The following is a 24,103-nucleotide window of genomic DNA, read 5'->3' on the forward strand; positions in this document are numbered from 1 at the left end:
ATGGGAAGGGCAAGAGCATTAAAGTTTCATTAAGAACAGCTCTCCTTTCTGGTGACCAGTGGAGTAAAACTATATATTATCTATAAAATTCCAGGATATGTGACAAGATTCTACAGTAAAAAGCAGTATCTTTCATTGGCAGTTTCCACAGACTCCCTGGGGAGGGGAGGGGGTGTTGGGAAGGAGGAATATGGGGAGGGCAGAGACGAAGGGGGGGCAGGGGTTCAGACACTTCCTTAAATAAACTTCAGGCAACATTTTCCAGTCAGGCACCACCCAAGTTAATGGAAATGAGGTGCAAGTAGCTTAGGTTCTCAGTGGGTTCCTTCTATTCATTCATTCCAAAAGTATTCATGGCACATCTACCATGTGCTGGGTACCATCTTGCTAAGTGTCAGCACTGCTTCTGCCTTAATGGGGTTTATAGACCAACAGAGGAGACAGACAATAAACAAGTCATTGCACAGGGAACTGAGTCATGGCAAACATGTTAAGTACCATGAAAGACAACTAAAGCTGTGGGAATTTATAACCTCTATCCTAATCTAGACCCCTGGTGGGAAGGGTGATGGGTAGGCTGGGACTCAAGGATGAAGATTAGCCAAGCCAAGAGGAAGAGGATGAACAGATGTGTGACTCCCTTGAAGCAGAAAGAGGCTTGGGGAAGCTGGGAGATGATAAGGAATGAGTGTAACTGGTGTATGGTGAAGCATGGGGAAAAGGAGGCAATGGAGGTTGCAGATGGTAACTGGGCCAGAATTTTTTAGACAAGTAACAGCAAGGCAGTTGACTCCTCCTTAATGGATTTAATTGAAGAGTTGTGTCAAACAAACATATTACATAAGTGGAACTAAATTGGCATGGGAAAGTTTCATTTGTAGAAGTCTAGAAGTAGAATCTCATGAAATAAACTTGGTTCAAAGACTTCTTCTTAATCATGTGCCTACCTCCATTTCAAAGCATCTGTGTGTCTGCCCTGACTTCTCAACCTTTAGAATTTTCTTTTCGGAACCCAGTTTGTTAGTTTTCCTTGGGGTCAGTGCCTTTATTGAGGCAAGGAATAGATAAAGCACACCAAAACAGAAAAATTCTACTGGGTTCCCAAGGAAATATATTAATACTTTCCTGCATTTTGTATGATAATACTCAGTCAAAAGGCATTATCTACCCATGTAAATAAATATAAATATATATATATATATGTGTGTGTGTGTGTGTGTGTGTGTGTGTGTGTGTGTATAAAAAATGATAAGAGAGACAGAGATGTATATACACTGAGTGGCCAGATTATTATGATCTCTGAATGCATAATAATCTGGCCACTCAGTGTGTGTGTGTGTGTGTGTGTGTGTGTGTGTGTGTGTGTGTATTTGAGGCCCGGTGCATGAATTCGTCCGGCCAGCCTGGCCAGGGGGAGGGAACATGGGCGGTTGGCCGGCCTGCCTGCTGGTCGAACTCCTGGTCGAGGGGACAATTTGCATATTGGCCTTTTATTATATAGGATATACACTGAGTGGCCAGATTATTATGCATTCAGAGATCATAATAATCTGGCCACTCAGTGTATATATCAATAGTTATCACTTGATTATTATATATATAATAATCAAGTGATAACTATTGTGACTGCAACCAACTCATTTTGACATGGTATGTATTTTATAATTTGAGCTAAGCAGGAAGACCTTTAAAATTATTTTACATTTCACAACACTTTAAAGAACAGATAGCTTAGGAGGGGAAGAGATTTCTGTGGCTATTTTCTGAATGGCTACAATTAGATGCTGGGCTTTTAACAAGACTTTGATTTCACTCCAAAGCCCAGAGCCCTGCAAGGATAGGATCTTGGGAATACTCCACATTCCTTAAAGAATGCTTATCAATTAAACCATCTCATTTTAGTTAGTGACCTTCTGTGGAGTGAGGAGCTAGCATTTCCCCAAATTATCTCACACAAAGAAAAAACAAACACTGTAATAGATTCTTCTGATAGCTGTGAAGTGGAAACAAATGTATTTTTTCCTTAAGCTTCAAAAACAGGTATTTTCAAAGGGAGATAAATAGTAAGATACCATGACATCAGGGGGGAAATACTTTTTTCAAAGTTTTTGAACAACAACAGAGAGAGAGAGAGAGAGAGAGAGAGAGAGAGAGAGCCAAGATTAGAGAAAAATGAAAGATATATCGAGATCAGACTCTACTCCTAGTTGACTTCGACCCATTATAACTTACAATATCTTAAATGCAAATTTCTTCTTTAAAACAAAAAAGCAGTTCAATTTCACTCAGGCTGCCTCCTTGTTCAGTTACCAGGAGACAACTGTGATTTCAATACACCACATCATTTCCATGATGACCATTGCCCGCTGTGGGGCAGGCAATGCTGAGTGGCTATTATTTGCCTTGTGGTTATTACCAGGTGTGTGTATTTACCTCCTTTGTAATTGCTTCTGAGACCTTGGTTCTTTGTGTAGTATGTCTTTATAGGGGAGAGATAAAAGAATTTATTAAACACCTATGATGTGTCAGACCCAGTATACATACAAAGGTGAATGTGGCATGGCTCAGCCCTCTAAGAGGCTTTGAAGGTATCTTAACAAAGAGTGTCAGAGTTTGGTGCCCTCTCCTAAAGATCCTGTCAAAGATTGAACCCAGCAATCTGATGCCAGAGCCCATGCTCTTAATCATTGTACTGTAATTCTTTAATGGTATGGATACTTGAGCCTTTGAGTCATTCCTTCTTCAGAATATATTCACAGTTCCTCGATCCCTCTTCAAAAATGTTTTTTCATTCTCTGTGAGGTCTGTCTCTCCCACTATAAATGTATCATATTTGTCAATGTCAGTGTTAAACTAAACACAATACTACAGTTGTAAGTTGATCAATTCAGAGTATGCTAGGATCAACCCTTCCTGTGATCTGAACACACATCTTTCTTAATGCAGCCAAAGATTGGATAGAGATGAATTCTTGGGGTATTTGTCAGGGTTTTGGAGAGGGGTGAATGGGTGTTGCTTTTACATCTAGATGTTGGCATGTATAAATTTTTATGGTCTTTATCATCCCACTAGAGGCCCGGTGCACGAAATTCATGCACAGAGGGGCGTTGTCCCTCAGCCCAGCCTGTACCCTCTCCAATATGGGAGCCCTCAAGAGATGTCCAACTGCCCGTTTAGGCCCGATCCTGGTGGGATCGGGCCTAAACGGGCAGTCAGACATCCCTCTCACAATCCAGGACTGCTGGCTCCCAACTGCTTGCCTGCCTGCCATCCTGATTGCCCCTAACCGCTTCTGCCTGCCAGCCTGTATGCCCCCAACTTCCCTCCTCTGCCAGCCTGGTCACCTCTAACTGCCCTCTCCTGCAGGGTTGATCACCTCCAACTGCCCTCCCTTGCAGGCCTGCTCCTTCTCAACTGCCCTCCCTTGCAGGCCGGGTGCCTCCCAACTGCCCTCTCCTGCTGGCCATCTTGTGGTGGTCATCCTGTGTCCACATGGGGGCAGGATCTTTGACCACATGGGGGCAGCTATATTGTGTTGCAGTGATGATCAATCTGCATATTTCTCTTTTATTAGATAGGATAGAGGCCTGGTGCATGGGTGGGGGCCAGCTGGTTTGCCCTGAAGGGTGTCCTGGATCAGGTGGGGGTTCCCTTGGGGTGTGGAGTGGCCTGAGCAAGGGGCCTGTGGTGGTTTGCAGGCCAGCCATGAACCCTGGCAACCCAAGCGGAGGCCCTGGTATCTGGAATTTATTTTCCTTCTACAATTGAAACTATGTAGCCTGGAGCGGAGCCAAGCCTGGGGCTCCCTCTGAGGCCGGCAGCCATTTCTGTTGGGGTTATAATTGAAACTTTGTTGCCTTAAGCGGGTGGGCCAGCCAGGGTGTGTGGAAAGCTTTGCTTCCCCTGTTGCTGGCGGCAACCCTGGCCTGCTCTCTCAAACTCCATTCTGCCGCCATTTATTTGAATTTGTTTACCTTCTATAATTGAAACTTTGTAGCTTGAGTGGAGGCTTAGGCCTGGCAAGAGCAGGCGGAAAGCTTGGCTTCCTCTGTTACCTAGGAAACCTTGCTCTCTGTGGCTGTAGCCATCTTGGTTTGGGTTAATTTGCATGCTCGCTCTGATTGGATGGTGGGCGTGGCTTGTGGGTGTGTCGGAGGTATGGTCAATTTGCATATTTGTCTATTATTAGGTAGGATTGCCCCCCCCCCCACTCATGCCCTTACTCCCCTGTTGTCTGTGTCCATTGGTTAGGCTTATATGCATGCATACAAGTCCTTTGGTTGATCTCTCCCCCTTACGATAAGGACACATATGTAATACCTTAATCAATACAGAAAAAAAGAAATCTTTATGGTCATTTAAGATCCAAGATTACATGAACAACAGTCACATCAAGATTCTCTCATCTTGAACTTGTGTAGTTTGTATTCATTATGATTAAATTTAATCCTGTGGGTTCAGTCCAGTGCTGGAGCCTGTGATGATAATTTTTAGGTGATGTTGAGTCCCTCATCTATCATTCTAGCTTCCCTGCCCAGCCTGTGTTATCAGCAGATCCAATAAGCAGTTCTTCCACATCTTCACCAGGTTCATCCAGCCCCTCTCAGGCTGCCGTATGGAAGCATCTTTTACAGAACCATTTTGTTCAGCTAGATGAGGGTTCTCCATCTAGTCTCCCATCCATCCTCCATTCAGTATTTTATGAATTCAATGTCTTATTAATCAGGATAACATGGGGGACTTTTTCAGGTGGTTTTCTGAAATCAAGGGTGATTCAAAAGGACATGAAACTTATAAAAATGTATTACTAGAATGGGTTTTCTGCAGTTTTTTCATATATCACAGACTTCATGTTTGTATCACCTCTTGCTTACAGCCTTGAGGAAATGAAGGACTGTATCATAAACACCAAACTATTGATAGTGATGAATTTAAGTATAGAATTGATGTGTTCTGTTAACACAAACTAACCATTTGTAATATTGGGGAAATAATTGTGATACAGCCTATTAAAATTGGTTTGACCATATGTTTATATGTAATCTAATTACTGAGTAATAGATTTATTAAAATGTTCAATTCTTTTTGAATCATCTGACATTCTCATCATTAAACAATCTACTCACCCATTCAGGGAAGAAGGAGAAGAATAAGAGTTCTGCAAAGAGATGTTTTTGTGATACCCTGAAAATCATGTGACTCCTTGTAGGAGTCTTCAGTTTTGACCATCGTGTCTTTAGATTTTTTATCCAAAGCATTTATGGCAATCTCTTTCAGTTACTTCTGAACAATAATTTTAGTTCTTCAAATAGCAAGTCTATTTTAGCAATTTTTGAAAAGCAACTTTATATCTATCTAGGATCATCCACGGCCAGTCGTGAACAGAGAACATTTCTCTCTCTGTTCTAATTTTAAGGTTGTTGAGTTACCAGAATATACTGATTTCAAGTTAGTTCTTTAGGAACTCTGTGAAAATGACGCAAAGCTAAAATAGAGAGGATCTCAGATTTGCTGTGGTACCAGGATTAATTAAAAGGTGAGTGAATTGCAGAGAGCAGAGGAAATGTGATTTGGGCTGACATGAGGTAGGAAGATTCAAAACTATATGTTAATATATATATATTCATGCCACGCTCCTTTCAATGAACTCTGTTCAATGTTGCCTGGTAGAAAGCATCAGGCTTCCTGGCCCGTCTCTCTCTTACCCCTGGTCCTCACTAACTAACAATTCCTACTTCCCCATCTTCCTTCTGGCATGTCTCTGTGTGGAATGTCTTCTTAAAGACGCCAAACCTTAATCACAACGGCCTGCAAGATGGGCAAAGGTTCTCTGTTTATCTAGCTTGCCAGCCAGCCGGCCACTCACTAAGCAAGGCATCAAAGCCCATGCCAGGGAAGGTAAAAAGGGAGGCATATGCTTTTTTTGGATCAAGATATTTTTTCTCTCTGCATATTAACTCCTTAAGTGCCACGGCCTTAAATTACTGGTGCTGTCTTTAACTCTTGGCTATATAGTTGGATTAAATGGTTAAATTGGTTACAGATATTTACTGTATTGAATGTTATTATCTTGAGTTGTATGGCCCCATTTCTGATGACTTGGTGCCTTGCATTGAATTTTTAGAAGTTGTGAAACAGCATGACTGCCAACATTTTAGAATCACTTACTAGTGTCTCTTGTTAAGCTTTGGGAAATCTATAAGTAATGTGTCCTGTCAGAGAAATACATCAACCATCCTGAAGAGGGCTGGTAAATACATCTCTTCACCTCTGCATTCACGAAAACATCACAATGTAGTGGAAACAGCCAGAGAGTTCTAATATGAGACCTGGTACTTATCAACTAGCCATATCTTTTTGCTAAGTTATACCTTCTCTCTGTCTCAGTTTTCTCATTTATAAAATGGAATGTTAACCTCAGCCTTAAAATGTTTGCAGAGAAATTATTATGTTTTTTAAACTATGAATATTTTATTTTGTATTGCTATCAATGCATGTAATATGCCTTAACATTCAGGCTACTCAGCTCCAGCTTAGTTATAAATTCCATATTTTATGAGAAAAATTGGAAAATATTTAAAAGAAAAGAATAAAACTCATCTGTAGATGAGGAAATAACATGTACTACTTAGAAATAAATATTTAAAAGAAACTGTGTTTTTAAGCATGAGGAAGAAAAGGCTATTTTATGTTTTATTATTCATCACTTTTCTTCTTTTTTTAAAAATTTCTTTATTGGTTATGGTATCACATAATTGTCCTCATCCCCCTATTCCCATCCCAAACCCCTCCCCACGTATGCCCCCACCCCCCTGTTGTCCATGACCACTGGTTAGGCTTATATGCATACAAGTCCTTTGGTTGATCTTTCCCTCTTACCCCACCCTCCCCTGCCTTCCCTCTGACGTTTGACAGTCTGATCGATGCTTCCCTGTCACCGGGTCTGTTTTTGTTCTTCAGCTTATGTTGTGCATCATTTCCCTTAGATGCATGAGATCATGTGATACAAGAAATACACTTATAAGAACTGCAAATGAGACAAGCCATAATGGTTATTTGCTGAGAGGCAAATGAATCAGTCTGTAGTGAGTTTCTTTCTGGGCCAACAGTTCTTTTGAGTCCCAATTTTAATGTCGAACATTTCCTTATGTGTACATGTCAGCAATGATATTTCAGTTCTGGGTGGTGGACAAATGGTAGTGATGCAGGTCTGACCGTCTCTGGTTTGGTCCTGGGCATCCTTCAGCGGCGCACAGCTGCTGTCTGCTAGTCTGGCAAGGCGTTGTCAGCGTCTTCCATCTCTGGACTGTTTCTCTTCTGTCTTCATGGCTGGAGCAGTCCTGTCAATTCCTCTCTATTACAGGAATCCACATGGTCTTGGAGTTATTTTCTGAAAATATACAAATATATTCTCGACCAAAAGTTAATAAAGGAATATTTTCTATAAATTTGACTTGGGGTCCTTTTTCTTTTTTTTTTTTTTTTTCTTTTTTTTTTGCCCAAATGATTTTCCTCTGGCTTGTTTTGACACCATGTGTGTTCTTCATGGGTTTCTTGCTGTTAGCATTACAGATTAACCTAATTTTCTAAAGTAAAAATTTTCTAGATGTAATTTACTTACAGGATATTTTCCCTTACATGATATTCTTCTACTATCACCCCCTTTTTTTAATTTAAATATTAGGAGGCTTTTGGGAATTTTATAATGTAGTCTTGATAGCTTTTACATTTTAATTTAGAAAAGGCTATTTTAATAATGGTTTTTAAATCTTGATGGATTACATCAAGAATGGTGACAGTTGATTGCCCTTGCAATTGAGCAAAACAAAATTATAGTAAAATAGTTTATGCTTATGCATGAAGAATGTGGGTTAGGAACAAAGAAAGGTTTTTGATGGATGACAGTTGGAATTTTAATAACTATAGATTTTTTCATCAACATTAATATCCATTTATATAATTAATATGTGATCCATCTTAAACATTTTATTTGGGCTAGGTGACATTTTTTTCATCAATTTTAAAAATTCTTTTATTTTATTACTAGAGGCCCGGTGCACGAAATTCGTGCACTGGGGGGGGGGGGTGCCCCTCAGCCCAATCTGCACCCTCTTCAATCTGGGACCCCTCAGGGGATGTCCAACTTCCAGCAGTTGGACATACCTCTCACAACCCGGAACCACTGGCTCCTAACCACTCACCTGCCTGCCTGCCTGCTCACCCCTAACCCCACTGCCTGCCTGCCTGCTCACCCCTACCTTGATCTCCTGCCAGCCTGATTGCCCCTACCTTGCCCTCCCCTATCAGCCTGATCACCTCACACTGCCTGTGCCTTGGCCCCCAGTCTGGCCTCCCTCTGGAGGCACCACCCCCATAACCCCAATGCTGCTGCCACTGCTGGCCTGAGCCTCAGCGCTTCGCAGCTGATAATGGCTGCCTGAGCCTCGGCCCTGGCAGGGGTCTCCTCTGGGGTGCTGGCAGGCCTGGGCTAGGGCTGCGGGCGGTTTGGAGGCCGGTCACGCACCCGATCCTGGCAGGGGTCTCCTCTGGGGTGCTGGCCAGCCTGGGTTAGGGTCACTGGCGGTTTGGAGGCCGGTCACGCCCCCAATCCTGGCAGGGGTCTCCTCTGGGGTGCTGGCCGGCCTGGGTTAGGGTCACTGGTGGTTTGGAGGCCGGTCACGCCCACAATCCTGGCAGGGGTCTCCTCTGGGGTGCTGGCCAGCCTGGGTTAGGGTCACTGGCAGTTTGGAGGCTGGTCACGCCCCCGGTCCTGGCGGGGGTCTCCTCTGGGGTGCTGGCAGGCCTGGGCTAATGGCCGCCCTGGTTTGGAGACTGGTCACGCCCCCGATCCTGGTGGGGGTCTCCTCTGGGGCACTGGCAGGCCTGGGCTCTGGCGCCGCAAAGGGAGAGGTTCCTGAACCTGCTTCCCACACACCTAGGCTAGGATACACCTTGTAGGAGGCAGCTTCAATGCCGGGGGTCGGTGACCAGGTCCTCCGGAGCCTCGCCTTCTGGGCTGCAGTCCCACGTCTCCCAGTGCCCCAGCCTCGGATTCGCCCCCGCAGTTGCTCCCACCACCAGCCACCTCAGCGCAGGCCACAGCAGCTGAAGCCAGCCTCTTGGAAGCCAGGCTACCACACTCACCACCGCTGGTAGCTCTCTGCTGCTTGCTTGCTGCTGAGCCCTGTCCGCTGGGGTGGGGGAGTGCTCCCAGCCCAGAGGCCCTCCCTCCCTCCGCAGCCTGGCTTGGGAAGCTGGCCTCCTTGCTGGGGCTACGATGCCAGCGTCCCCACACGGCCACTATGGGTGCGACGCGGACCCCACGGAGGCCAACCTGGAGAACATGGACCCGAGCTCTGCATCCGGCTGCTCAGATGCCCTTGGTGGTCAACTACCACCCGCTCCTTCCGCCGACCCCATAGGTCCCTCCTCAGCACCGGCCGTCCCCGCCCCCCGCTCCTCCTGCCAGCCAATCGGCCACCCTGAGTCCCGCCCCCCACGCCTCCAGCCGGCCCAATCGTGGGCGTAGCGGAGTGATGAATTTGCATAGTACCTTTTTATTATGTAGGATAGTAAAAACACTTAATATGAGATCTGCTCTCAACAAATTTTTAAGTGTATGTTATTGTTGACTATTGGTACAATGTCACTAGAGTTTGCTCATCTTATATAGATGAAACTTCAGCCAATTGGTTAGTAACTCCCCATTTCCCCTTCCCCAGCCCCTGGCTACCCATTCCACTCTTTGATTCTATGAATTTGACTATTAGATTCCACATATAAGTGGAATTTCTGTGATTTCCCACATGTTGTCTTTCTGTGGTTTGCTTATTTCACTTAGCATAGTGTCCTCACGGTTCATCCATGTTGTCACATATTGCAGAATTTTCTCCTTTTTAAAGATGAATAGTATTCCATTGTGTGTGTATATCACATTTTCTGTATCTAGTCATCTGTCAATGGACATTTAGGTTGTTTCCATACCTTGGATATAGTGCTGCAATGAACATAGGAGTTGCTGATATCTTTTTTAAATCTTGATTTCAATTCTTTTGGATAAATACCCAGAAGTGGGATTGCTAAATCATATGATAGTTCTATTTTTCATTTTTGAGAAGCTTTCATACTGTTTTCCATAGGGGCTACACCATTTTCCATTCCCACAAACAATATACAGGGTTCCAATTTCTCTACATCCTTTCCAGCTCTTGTTGTCTTTTGTTTTTTAATAATAGCCATTCTGAGAGATAAGAAGTGATATCTCATTGTGGTTTGACATACATTTCCCAAGTGCTTTGTAACATTGAGAAGTTTTCAAATACATGTTGCCCATTTGTATGTCTTCTTTGGAGAAATATCTATTCAAGTCTTTTAACTATTTTTACATCTTGCTATTTGTTCTCTTGGTATTGAGTTGAGGAGGAGTTCCTTATATATTTTATTTTATTTTCCCTTATATGTTTTAGATACTAATGCCTCATCAGATATATGGTGTGCAAATATTTTTTCCCATTGCACAGGTTACGTTTTTACTCTTGTTTCCTTTGCTATTCAGAAGCTTTTAGTTTGACATAGTATCACTTGTCTATTTTTGTTTTTGTTTCCTGTGCTTTTGGTGTTATATTCATGAAATCATTGCCAAGACCAATATCATGAAGCTTTTCTCTCATGTTTTTCTCTAGGAGTTTTATGGTTTCAGGTCTTATGTTTAAGTATTTGATTCATTTTTATGTATTAGTTGATTTTTGTGTATGTTGTAAGATGAGGGTTCAATTTCATTCCTTTGTATGTGGATATCCAGTTTTTCCAGCACCATTTGTTGAAGACTATCCTTTCCTCATTTTGTATTCTTGGTACCCTTGTTCAAGATCAGCTAACCATATGTGCTTGGATTTATTTCTGGCCTTACTGTTCTGTTGCATTGGTCTATACATCTGTCTTTATTCCAGTGTAATACTGTTTTGATTACTGTCGCTTTGTAATATATTTTGAAATTAAGAAGTGTGATACCTCCAGCTTTATTCTTCTTTCTCAGGATTGATTTGACTATTCCTGGTCCTTTGTGTCTCTCTGTATTGGTATATATACATTAGAAAAGGCAGGCATCTTTCTCATTCTTCATGGACTGGCCTCATACAGGAGAAAATCTTCATTAAGGAGAAGATCCTCTCGATTCAGTCTGACTGTGCCAACTCTTTCCCTCCCTAAGGGAGAAGCAGGAAGCTGTTGTTTTTTGTCTGCTCACTCTGTTCTGAGCAAGGGGAGAGCTATAATGTCTACCAGTCCAAACCTCCATCTCAGTGCTCCCCCAGGTGACTAGATTGCAATGGTCCCATCAGGACTTCAAAACTGGAAAGAAAGATGCCATTTCTTTGGGAAGTCCCAGAAAAGTTGGGGTATTGGGTGCACAGAGCAACTCTTTGCCTCCCAACAGGGAAGCTGCAAGCTGGGATTTTTATCCTCTTACTCTGTGTTAAGCAGTGGGAAGGGCCTCTGCCATCTACCAGCCCATGTCGTCATCTCCATTCTCCCGCCAGTGGCTACGCTGTGCTGAACCCATCAGAGCTCCAAGCCTGGCAATACAGAAGCCAGCCCTTTGGGCAATCTCCTCGGAAAAGTTGAGGTGCTGGACATGCAAACCAATTTCTTCCCTCCCCTGGGAGAAGCTGGGAACTAGAAAGTCTTCCTGATTGTATGGCACTACACTGGGGGAGGAAACTCTGGTGGGAATGTCCATGAGTCTAGTTTTGTGTTCACCCAGGGTACAGGAAACTTTCAACTAATGTTTAGATTTCTCACATAGAGAATTTGTTCATGACTCGTTACTGAATCAGTGTGTTTGTGGGAGGAAAGAGGGCCCAAGGCTCCTTACTCTGCCGTCCTGCTGATGTCACTCCTTCGGTTAGGTGACATTCTGAGGTCACTTTTAACCTTGTGATACTAGGGTTTTATTTTCTACCACTTAAGTCTTCCCTTGTACATACTGACAGATGATCTCCTTGGATGTTGAATTAGACTACAGTCCTGAAAGGCAAACATATACCTTTAGTTTTACTAGTTGATACCTGACAGTCTCAGGGCTCCTCAATATTTTGGCTTCTTCACTTCTAAATAATGAAATCTTGGCTCTCTTTTGACTAACTCAAAATTATATCCCCTTGAAGGTAGGACATTTCTGTAAGCCTCAATTACCTCATCTGCTTAGGGATGTTGTGAGTCTTCAATATATAGAAAGTGCTTAACAAAGAGCCTGGCACATAGTGAGTGTCTTAGCATTATCATCATCATCATCTTTTACAGTTTTAAAATGAACTACTGGAAAGGGAAAAATAATATTCCAGGTAACATGATTCTCAAGGCCAGAGGGCCAGCCATTCAGCTAATGCATGGTGACTTGTAATAATGAGATGTCTTCTCTTGACTTCCTGAGCACCCAAGTGACTATGTGTCTTGTTGTTGTTTTTGTGTGTGTTGTTTTGTTCGTTTTTTACTTTAGAGAGAGGAAGAGAGAGGGAGGGAGGGATAGAAACATCAATGATGAGAGAGAATCATTGATCCGCTGCCTCCTGCACACCCCCTACTGGGGATGGAGCCCACAACCCAGGCACATGCCCTGACCAGGAATAGGTCGGTGCTCAACACTGAGCCACATCTGCTGGGCATGACCACATTTTTAAGAGGCAGAAGCTAGGTACTTTCTCACAGGACACTGACAGTGAAAGTCCAGGAGTAACTTCCTTCTCCCCACTGCATGTTTCCCCTGCACTTTATTCATTCTTCCACTTTAGTATTCATTACATTGTACTGTGATACTTGATTATACACCCACATCCACCTCCTCTCTGGACCATTTACCTTCACACTCAACTCTAGCACCCAGGGTAGGACCAGGCATATATAGATATCCAATAAATATCTGTTGAATTATGGATGAAAAGCAATATGATGTAATGATTAAGCGCATATTATTGGGAGTCAGATGAACCTGAGTTCAAATCCAGGCTCTACCTCTTATAACCAGTGTGATCTTGGACTTAACTCATGTCTTCGACTTTTTTCATGTCTTTGTCTGTACAATGCTGTTATATACCTAATTCCTAGGGTTCTTACATAATATATATGTCTTGAATATTTTTGTATGTTACATTATCTTTTATAATAACTAAATATTAATAACAGTACCATTATTTCTCATAATGAAAATTTTGAAAAATAATACAGATACCATTACATGTGTATTATTTTATGGCTCCAGTTTATTTTGCTATTAATTTTTTGTTGTTGTTATTTGTTGCTATCATGTTGACAGTAATGTGGGAGTGATTTTCTGATAGCCAGCACAGAATGACCCAGACTATGTGATAAGTATCACTGAGGCCCAACAACTTCACAGATGTGTGCATTCTTGCTTTGGACTGAGCTGGGAATAGGAGAGGTTAAACAGTTAACAGCATTGCTTTTAGTTCTACAGCCTTAAAGAAACAAAGCCTTGCTCCCACCAAAGAAATCTTTAAATGCTTCCCAGCACATCCAGAGCCTCTTGGAGCATCACTTATTGGGTCCAAGGATCCAAGGAGATGGACCATAATTTCAGTTAAGCAGTGGTTCTCAGGCTTTAGCATCCATCAGAATAATTTGGAGGGCTGTTTACACAGACTGCTGTGCTTTAGCCCCAGAGTTTTGGATTCAGTAGGCCTGGAGTAGAACCCCAATATTCATTTCTAATGAGTTCCCACATGATGCCGATAATGGTGTTTTGGGGACCACACTTTGAGAACCACTGGGGTCGTAGATATAGTTGAAGTCTGAGTAATCTGACTCCAGAGCGAAACATGGGCAGAAATCTTTTCACTAACGTGAACTGCCTGATAACCCCGTAAAAATGAAGGCTTCCTATGTTCAGCCCCCATGTTTTCTACTCTGCACTGCCCTTTTCTTACTTTTTAAATTTATTGGTTGGGGAAATGGTTTCATGAAGTTGTTTTTAAATTTTATGAGCCTGATAAAATCTATAGACACTCTCTCCAGAAAAGCCCATTTACACATTGCTTATAATTCCAGGAGGCTCTTGGCACCGCCTCCACCAGCCCACCCGCTGACCCTCTGAAGTATCAGTAAAAAAAGGATGCCCTAGGCAGTCTCGAGTTTACTCAAATTCCCTTCTCATGCTTTAACCTTTGGTTAAGTATATTTATTTGTAAGATAGGAATAATAGTAATAATTCTTATCTCAAAGATTATGAAAATTAACTGATTAATACATGGAAGAGCCTAATTTGAAAACCAAAACAACGAATGTTACCTTTTTCTCTCTCTTTGTCATCCTGCTACAACAATCCTCATTCTTGAGGCAAATGGGTGCCTCTCGCTACTAGGGGGAAAACCAGGAAGTGTAAGAAAGAAGAGCCCAGAGAGTAATATTACAAGATCTACTCTGTGCCCATTGCATTCTTTTGCTAAACTCTGGTCAGTCTGCCATATTATGGTTCCTTCTGTGAGTCACTGAGCAATGGGGTCTAGTAAGCCCCAGGCCTGGCTCTGTGACCTGAGACTCTCAATAATTCATTTATCCTCAAATACTCCACTTTGCCCGATGTCTTCTCATGTCCCCATACTAATGCCTCTGGACAGAAAGACAGAAATGTAAAATTCTAATAGGGGTTCATTTCCAGACTAAAAGACACTGAGTCTTGAGAAATAGTGATTAAAGATTAAGTTTAATTCTCATTGTTTCTGTAAAAATAAGTAACTATGATGATAGGCTAATCAGCAGACATTTATTTAGTTCCTACTGTATACACTGTGCAAGAGATGACATAAAGAGGAATAATACATGCTTCTATGCTGTGCTGACTCACCGTCCAACAAAGAAGACAGGTACAGGAAAAATAAACCAAACACAAATTGAACCATAACAAGGACAATGATTATTCACACAGTGTTTCAGGAGTACAAGAGAAGGAGAAATCAATGTTGACAGGGATCCGTAAAAGTCTCTTGGGCAATGTGAGATTTAAGCTGGACCCTGCTGTAGGTGAATATGATGGAGAAGGACATTCTAGGCTGTGGGGACAGTCTGAAGAAAAGCATGGAATTAGAAAAAAGCTTGGTATAAATTTGTGATATTATGATTTAGCCATTGTGACCATAGTATGGGTTTGGGGGTGAAGGTTTAGAACTTAAGGCCACAAAGATAAGATGGAAGCGTATTGTAGGAAAGAACCCAAAGGCCAAGTGGGGAGCTTTGCTTTCCTCTCCACGCAGTGGGGAAGAATTGAGGTCTCTGAGTATAAAGATACCCAAAGCAGCTCTGTTTTTATAAACATAGACTCCTGGTGGCACTGAGAAGAATAGACAATAGAGGGCACGGAGAAAGCAAGACCTGGTGAAGGTGATGGGGATCTGAGCTAAAGCCAGAGAAGTGGGAGTAGCTTGGAGGGGACGAAGAAGAGAGGCATTTGAGAGGCTGCATTCATTTCAGGATGGTAGACCACATGTAGCAAAGAAAGCTGAGGCGAGCTGGGCGGGCTCCCCCAGGCCAAGTTGGTACGTAAAGCAGACCACGGTCTCAGAGGAAGGGACTGTCCAGGTGGCAAGGGATACCTCTTGGCCATCCCAAGAAGACTTCTCCTTCCTAGAATGCCCAGAGGAGAGCAACTGACCATCTGCTTTGCCTGCATGAAATATCAAAACCAGTGATTCCAGACATGGATGCTCAGCCTAGCAGCTTCAGAAGTCTTTTAAACAACTTTTAGGCACTTTTCCAGGTGAATCTGATCTGGGAACTCAATGTAGGTTGGAGGTTGGGCCCAGGTGTCCATATTTTGAAAAGCCCCCAGGTGATTCCGATGCAGAGCTGGATTTGGGAACTACTGTGGGAAATGTATAGAAAACACAGAGTCAGGACATAGTGCCAGTGGATACTATGATGGCTTGAAGACTTTAGGTTTTGGTCTCCAACAATGTCTCAAGCACCAGGACCTTCACCTTCAATTCTCATCCTCAGCAAACACATCAGGAGACAGGAGAGGCTGGATGTTGGACAAGTTCCCTGAACTTCCCAGGACAATGTGCATTCAAACCATCCTTTTTCACTCTTGTCCTCAACTGAAATAGAAAGAGAGCTGGGAGCTCAATGTAGGTTGAGAGACACCATGAGAGAGTCTTATTACAGGATGCTTTCAGTCTTTAGAAAACAGGCTTCAGAATACCACTACCCATTTTCTGCCAGGCTGTACAACACCCATAGGACTTTTATTGCTATTATTGCTTTTATTTCTCAGAAATGTCATGCAGTTCAAAGGTAAGGCAGGTTTTAAAAACATTCCTTCTATACTCCGGGCTCTGTGGGACTTGGGCAAGGTCAGACAGCCAGAGCTGGTCCTGAATCCACTGCCCTCCGGAGCTCCAGTTCCGCTTCTGTGCCATAATGGAGAAGGGTAACATAAAGGCATTTTTCTCTCCTTGTAAAGAGAAAAAGTGAGGGGAAGGGGATTATTTAAACACACCTCACTCACACTGCACTCACTGCATTGTTTTTCCTGTTGAAACACCCTGTTGATTTTTAAATCCCTTTAAACCTACCGGCACCTGTATGGCCTGGATCCAAGAATTATTACCGAACCTCTCACTTTTTATATCTAGCCTCATAGGAGTTCCTGTGATGGCATCTGGCTCTTGGTTCAGTCGAAAATTTCAAAGCTTCAGAAGTTTTCTTCTTGCATAGAACTAGAAGCATGCAGTGCTCAGATTTGATTTTTTTTTTTAATTAAGCAGAAATGTTTCCCCCTTTTAGTTCTCCTGCTGGATAAAATAGTATCGTGGCATAACCTGAATTGTTCCTCTGTAAAGACACTTCTGAAATACGTATTGACCAAAAGAGAGGGTAGGGGACAGATGGGGGGTCTCTGCCAGCAGCTTATGGTATGTGAGGTGACCTGTCTTCAGGGCAAGAACTGAGTCTGAAAACATAATGAGGACTTCCCAGAAAATTCATTATAACAAAGCATAATGTGAGCTCACTGGGCACGAAAATAAGCTGAAGGAAAAGTGACTCCCACATAAGACCTAATTAAATACTTTGATGTCAGAGAGCAGAGCAGGGAGGGGTGGAAAATCAAATCAGACCAAAGTAACTGGTAAAGACTTAAATTTAAATGGAAAGAAGAAATGTTTCTCTCTCTCTCCCTCCCCCGCCCCCACCCTTCAGCCTCTCTCTGTGTCTCTGTCTCTGTCTCTCTCCTTTTCTTCCTTTGTTAAGAAGGAAGAATAAGATTCGGGAACAATAGGTTGTAAATTCTTTAGCCAATTAGTCCAGTGACTTACTACTGTTTATAATGCACAGAATATCACAGGCTGTTTTGCGGCCTCCCCAAGTTGGTTTGTTAATAACAGGAAGCTAGCACTTCTCAGTACAGTGGATCAGCTACACGTGAAAATAAATGCAAAAAACCTGGAGGGGAATAGAAGCAGACCGAGAGTAGCCTTGATTTAATTTAACGTTTGGGGGTCCACACACAAATGAGCATTTTAGTAGGCTTCATGGTGGAAGTTGCTGTCATTTGTAAAATATTCTGGCCAATTAGCTAATAGTGTGCTTGGATTTCTCCTGTTTTGATACAGTAATACTAAGTACATTGTGAAGCCCAATTATACAAATCATCCCCATATGCCATACCAGTCTTTCTTTATGAACTGTGTTTATAAATCCTGTGTGAGGAAATGTGTACTTCAGCAATTTAGACCATGTGTAAAAACATAGCCAATGGGATTGTCAAGAAAACAAGTTCCAGCCTAGGAAGTCCTAATGTGTTCCGCTGGAATAGCAGGAGGGTGCCGGGGAGCGCAGTGCTCTGCTTAAATATATATTGCTTTAGTGTTTAACCGATTTAGGGGCTTCCGCTTCCCTTTCTGTTATGGTATTCTTCTTTTTCTTTTAGGATCCAACCTTGGAGTTTTTGAGAAAATTTGGGATTGGTCTTCTCTCAGGCACAATAGCCTCAGTCATTAACATCCCTTTTGATGTTGCCAAAAGTAGGATTCAAGGGCCTCAGCCAGTTCCTGGAGAGATCAAGTACAGAACCTGTTTTAAAACAATGGCCACAGTCTATCAGGAAGAAGGGTAACACATTCTTAACTTAATAAATGAGCAACCCTCAAGGATTGTCCAAACCATATTATACTTCCATTATGATGAGAGCCATTAAGCCCTCCTAAATTGGGGGTGTGTCTGAGAAGCTCTGGGAAATAGATGACAAACTTTGCCAGATAATGCAATAATGAGAGGTTGGCAGAACATTCTTATACCATCAAGAACCGTGAGCCACCACTATACGAGATGCTGCATTTTTGCCTTAGAATGCTAAGATGACTTTTTGCTTGCCAGTTTGCGTAAAATGTTACTGCATATCGTATGCCCTATTAACACATGGGCAAGGGAATCATTGTCTTCTGTCTGTAAATCTAATCAAAATGTCACCTAATCATATTCTCCTGGGACAATTAAACATGAGAGTTCTGTGAAAGTATCTTTCTTTTAAAATTTTAAAATATGTGCCTTATTCTGCTGGTCAAAAAAATTTTAAGTCTTACTTTTGTCTCTTGATCCCGCCTCACCCAAGTCTTATTCTAAGTAAACAAGTGATTTTTATTATTTTGATCAAAACTGCATCATATTCCCTTATGTGAAGACTGAGTTTTTGGTCTTTTAAATTCAATTATAGAAGTCACTTTGTCCATATACATAAGTAAGGCCTGTCTTGAAAGCAAAAACCATCATGTGATGAAAATATTTCTGACTGGACAAGACCAGCATAGCTTGGATAATGAAGAGTTAATGGACTCTTTCCCCTTGTCCAATTTGTTGCAGAGACTATTTAGCAAGATAATTTCAAATAAATATTTTTTAAATAAATGCCGAGTTAGCATTTCAGTAGAGCTGAGGTACAACTCCATTTTATTTTCAAAAAAAGAATGTTGCTTTTTTTCCTTTTCGCTTATAGGATTTTAGCTTTGTACAAAGGCCTGCTTCCCAAGATTATGAGGCTTGGACCAGGTAAATATGTGTTTATTACTTATATCCTTCCTTCTTTATTAATTTCTAGTGTCTCTTTTTTTTTTTAATTTTATTTGTGTCTAATAGCAACACAATAAAAGTTTATTCCACTGTGAAAGGCAGAAATCTTGAGGATATAGAGTTGCCTATGAGTGTTCAAAATACTTACTGTGTCCATTAGAAATGTTCTACCTTTGTTTATAAGGTACTATTTTTTGGCCTTGCTGGAGGCTGATAGAAGCCAAAGCCCAGCTTAAGTCAATAGGAAAGGATCCACAGCCCATTGGTGTTTGAGTGAACACCCAAGTACATACACGCTGGCTTCTGACTGAAGGGGAGGATTTTCAGTGGGTGAGGGACCAGCCCGATAAAATTTTCCCGGTGCTCCTTCTTCTTGCTCCTGCCTCCATTTCATTTCAAAAAGAGAAAAGGAGGCAGCCTTGCCTCCATGAGCAGCAAGAGCCACTTGTCTTCACAGTCACCTCTGGGGAGTGGTGAGGTGCAGCCTGGCGCACCTTCCTGGTCTCTGCCTGGTGGTGGAGGCTCCTGGCTCAGGGCCTTACCTCAGGACACCAGCCCACAAACACCGGCTGCCATTCCCTCAGGGAGAGTCAGCTGCCTCTATGTAAATAGATAAGAAAATAACTGCTACAGACTCAACCGCCTGGGCAAATAGTCTTGGATTATAAGCAACCTTGTGAAGTACGGAAGTATACACTTTTTTTTTTTTTTTTAAACCAGGCCACACTCACCTACTTAGACATCCTGGTAATGTTTCCTAGAACCCTCCCCTCCTCCTCCCCTCTCTCCTTGTCCTAGTCCTCTGTTAACAGCAACGTCCTCCTCTCTTACCGTACTCACACGTGTGCACATTTACCCTTAAATCTCAGCCCAATGAACCAGAATTTCTACCAACCTGGGATATAGAAAAAAAGTCTGTAAATTGAAGCTGGTAAACAGTTCACACTTTCTTGTGTTTAGAAAATACTTCCTCAACTCCAAATTCATCTACCCCAAGTTTTCTAGGCATTTAAGCGTGGATTTTGCTTCACATTGGAGATTCAGACCTGCCTTCTGTTAGTCTTTGGCCCGACTGTAAAAAAAGGACCCAATGATAAGAATATTTGTGATTTAGTGCAATTCTCTCTGTATGTGGTGTTTTTCCTTCACCACACAGTAAAAACCTGCTAGTAGACCTAGCATTAGAGGAAATCAGAGGACTGGCCCTAACCCAGCTTTCTCAGGAGGGGGTGGGCCTGAAAAGGGTGATGACCCTGGAGCGTTTAACTAAAACGGTAATTGACTGGAAACTTAATCCAAAACTCTTTAAATAATCTGACCCCAAGTTTTGTTAGAGGCATGCAAATGTTTGGTTGGCTTTTTAAAATGTTTTTGCATGAGGTATCCTGAGTTGCGGTGGTGTTAAATCCAGTGAAAAGGGTTGTTGTGGATGTACTATCCAAGCTAAACAACACTGAGTAACTGGAAATCTCATTCTAAGACCTGGCCTCACTCTCATTCCAAACGTGCAAGTCCTACCAACTTCAAAGGAACGAAAGGTAAAGAGAAAGGTAAGGTAAGATGATTTTTTTTGAGAGAGAGAGAGAGAGAGAGAGAGAGTAAGAGAGAGAGAGAGAGAGGTGAGCCTGGAATTTTCATTCTTCGTTTTGGAGAAGCATCTCATCTTGTTTTGATAACAGCCTTAGCAACTCTATGTGGCTACTGATAGGTACCTCCTATGAAGGGAGAATCTTGAAGTCTGTGGTTTAAACTTCAAATATCACTAGCCTGTAAACTAGTCCAATTCTGTGTGTTCTTGTCTTACATTGTGAATAGTTAATAAGAGTAAACACTGCAGTTACATACATATCCACAACCCTCTACAGCGCGTTCCTCCTCGCTTGCCAGAGCACCAAGAGGGCTACAGCAGTGAGACGGGTCTAGTAGAGTATCTCCATGGGTTAAAAATGAAAATTACAGGCAGATAATTATCTTTGGTATAAGGTTACACAAACATGTGCAGCCTGTAGGTTTTTTTTTTTAAAAGCATATGGCAGTGTGTACAAAAGAACTAAAATCAAGTTCTCTTTCTTTCTGTAAGAAGTCAGTCTTCTGTTCATTCAGCCAAGTCTTCTCTAAGTTGTGCTGAGGATATTTGTCCACATTTTGATTTTGTAATAGTTTTCACACAGACATGAAAGGAGAAATGGAGATTGTCTTAAAGGACACAGAACATGTGCAATTTACTGCATTGGATAGAACACAAAATCGCCCACATACAAATGCTCTCCTGATCTCTAGGTGTTCAACAGGGTTGTGCCTGTTTTCCTGTATCATAGTCCTGTTGACATATTACATAGCAAGCCTCTTTGCAGCCAGTTATATAACTCTTCTCTACCTAGATAAACGGTGCTCTCATGACACCCATCCCTACTACCAAATTTTCAAGTGCAATCCATATATGTCCTAGGCAGATAAAAGGAATGAAAACAAAAGGAGGTTGAAAGCTAGCTTAGTTTTGCAGTCCATATATTTTTTTTTAATATTCAGAAGCTATTTTTCACATTGCAATCCAAATTGAAGGCGGTAAGAGAAAAGCAACCTCATTCGTCAAGCCCCATCTTAGAGATTTTCTTCTTGAATGCCACTACAACAACGCTAATTATGGACTGAAAAAGATAAATCCTTTGCCTACATATGAAGAACCTGAAGGCTTCTGTTCCCAGGAGAGCCACATGCCCTTACATGACTAAATGTCTATATTTATTTACTTTTAAAAATTAAAAATGCCTGAAAGGAATCTGATGAGAAATGATGAAAGTTACAGAAACTCATGGGGGGAAAATGTATTTGGAGACTCAAGCTGGTCTTAATTTTGCTCTGAGAATTTTCCACAGTAGTTTTATATCTATAGATTGGAGCTCAAGAACTGGTGATTCTGAACAGCCCCTGCCTGATGGGTTGCATGGGGCTTCTCAGGGGGAAAGACAACACTGTTCTACAGGATTGTGATAAAAGCCAGCTCTTTTCTTTTCTAGGTGGTGCGGTGATGCTGCTGGTTTATGAATATACCTATGCATGGCTTCAGGAGACCTGGTGATTGCCTATGAAGTGTTTTTACCCCTGGAGATAATGCATATTTGCTCTACAGCACCTTGAGATGATCAATCAGCTAATCTGATACAGTTATAAATTATAATTTATGTACAATTATAAAGGGGGAAACAATCTAAGATCAGAATCTATTTTGATATTTCAAAAATTATCTCTACATAATTTGAGACTGTAGTTATGGCTATATTCATAAAATTGTAAGAATAAAAATAATATAAAGCAATTAGGTATGTGAACTGAATATAGAAAAATAGTGTAGAAGTCATAAATATTTCATAAAAGCAATATAAGTTTTGTGACCTCTGTTTTATTTACATTGGTTCACAATGAGAATCTATTGTATTGATCATTATTTTTCCCCAAGAGGCCAAGAAATGCTTAAAATAAAAAAATAAAAAATTAAGCCAAAATTCAAAGTTTTTTAAGAATCAAACTCTTCCATAAATAATATTTAAAAGTCACAAATAAAGTACTTTAAAGGTGCACTAAAATGCCTTTTTGATATGTTCACTTTTATGTTAAAACTAGTAGCCCTGCGCACGAATCCGTGCATCAGTAGGTCGCTGCCGCCCTCCTGTAGCTCCCCCTACCCACCCCTCATAGCTTGCTGCCCTGCCCCCTCCTGTAGCTCTCCACCGCCCGCTTGTAGTTTGCTGCCCCACCCTCCTGCAGATCCGTGATCCGGTTGTTATGTGGTTGGTCGTTATGCCTCACAGCATAAAGGATAATTAGCATATTCCTCTCTTATTATATAGGGTGCAAATCTGTTCAGTTTTCTAGTAATAATCCACATCTCAGCTATATTTTCCTAAATCTACTTTATATTTTGCACTGTTGTTTACATCAGGTCATACTTTAAACTTCTGATATTTGAAGTCTTTTATGACAAATAGAAAACATGAAGTTATATTAAACTACTTTTCTTCACGTAGTTCCCTTTGAAAACAAGTTTTGTTGCTGAAATATGTTCATGTTAAATCACAAATTGGAACCACTTCTTGGGCCCATGTGTGCTGTCTGTATTTGCACCCAAATGCCTTGTTCAAAACTCTTACCCGTGCCATTCTTAAAAGAACATTCAAAGTAAAGTACATTGCCAGGTTATTAGTTATTGGTGACAGCTACAGGTGTGGAGTATGATATTTGCAGTGTTAAAATATGTATTATTCAGGACAAAGGTTTCAAAATAGAAGTACATTCTTAGCATTTCAAAGGTTCCTGTACTAACATGCACTCCAAAAAAAATATCTTGTTGGCCTTGATATAACCAAAGGATTTTATATCTGCATCCTTAAATGATGCTACCTCAGTAGCCAAAAGTCACCAAAAATATCTGCACGTTGTAGGTGACACCTGCTCTTAACTATTTCTATGGGATATTTGTACCATGAGGCTATGTTATTAAAGCATTTTGAAAATAAAAAATAAAAGATAACATGGTAATTATTACTTTTTATTAATTTAGAGCATTTGAAGTATAAAAATAAAGGCTTTTTGACATACTGTATATACATACACAGCCTTCGGTTGTACATCCTTTCCAGCGTGTTTTTTAATTTATAGTTCAGCCCAATATTCAAAAAAGGGTCATTAAAAGTAGAAGAAAAAAAAAGAGAGAAATAAGAATGTGTCTGTTATACATCTGCATTCTATCCTTGCAGGTAATACTCTTGCATCCTGTGAGAGAGAGTACTGCCTGCACAGAGTCCATGAAATTGAACCTTTAACCTCTCCATGTGGACGGGATGGAAAAGGATCTCTGAAGAGTGCATTTGCCAGTTTAAAAACATTTTCACCCCCTAAGAAACAGAGGAAATATGTCAACATTTACCAATAATAATAATGTTTAAAAAAAAAAAACACCCAACAATCCCAAACCCATATCTCATTCCATTTTCCTTCTCTTATTTTTAAAAGTAGCTTTAAATCATAATTG

The 24,103-nt window shown here is 41.5% G+C and overlaps 1 protein-coding gene across 1 annotated transcript in view; it reads left to right on the forward strand.

The window, feature by feature from the left end:
- SLC25A21 (solute carrier family 25 member 21) overlaps nt 1-22,396 on the forward strand; it is a 514,916-nt gene extending 492,520 nt beyond the window's left edge. The window contains exons 8-10 of the mRNA XM_079767470.1: nt 17,939-18,120; nt 19,001-19,053; nt 22,092-22,396. Coding sequence (XP_079623596.1) covers nt 17,939-18,120; nt 19,001-19,053; nt 22,092-22,153 — 297 coding nt within the window. The 3' untranslated portion in view covers nt 22,154-22,396. The remainder of the gene's footprint in view (nt 1-17,938; nt 18,121-19,000; nt 19,054-22,091) is intronic.
- The last annotated feature ends 1,707 nt before the right edge of the window (nt 22,397-24,103 follow it).

The sequence above is a fragment of the Cnephaeus nilssonii genome (genome assembly GCF_951640355.1).
Source record: "Cnephaeus nilssonii genome assembly, chromosome: 4".
NCBI lineage: Eukaryota > Metazoa > Chordata > Mammalia > Chiroptera > Vespertilionidae > Cnephaeus > Cnephaeus nilssonii.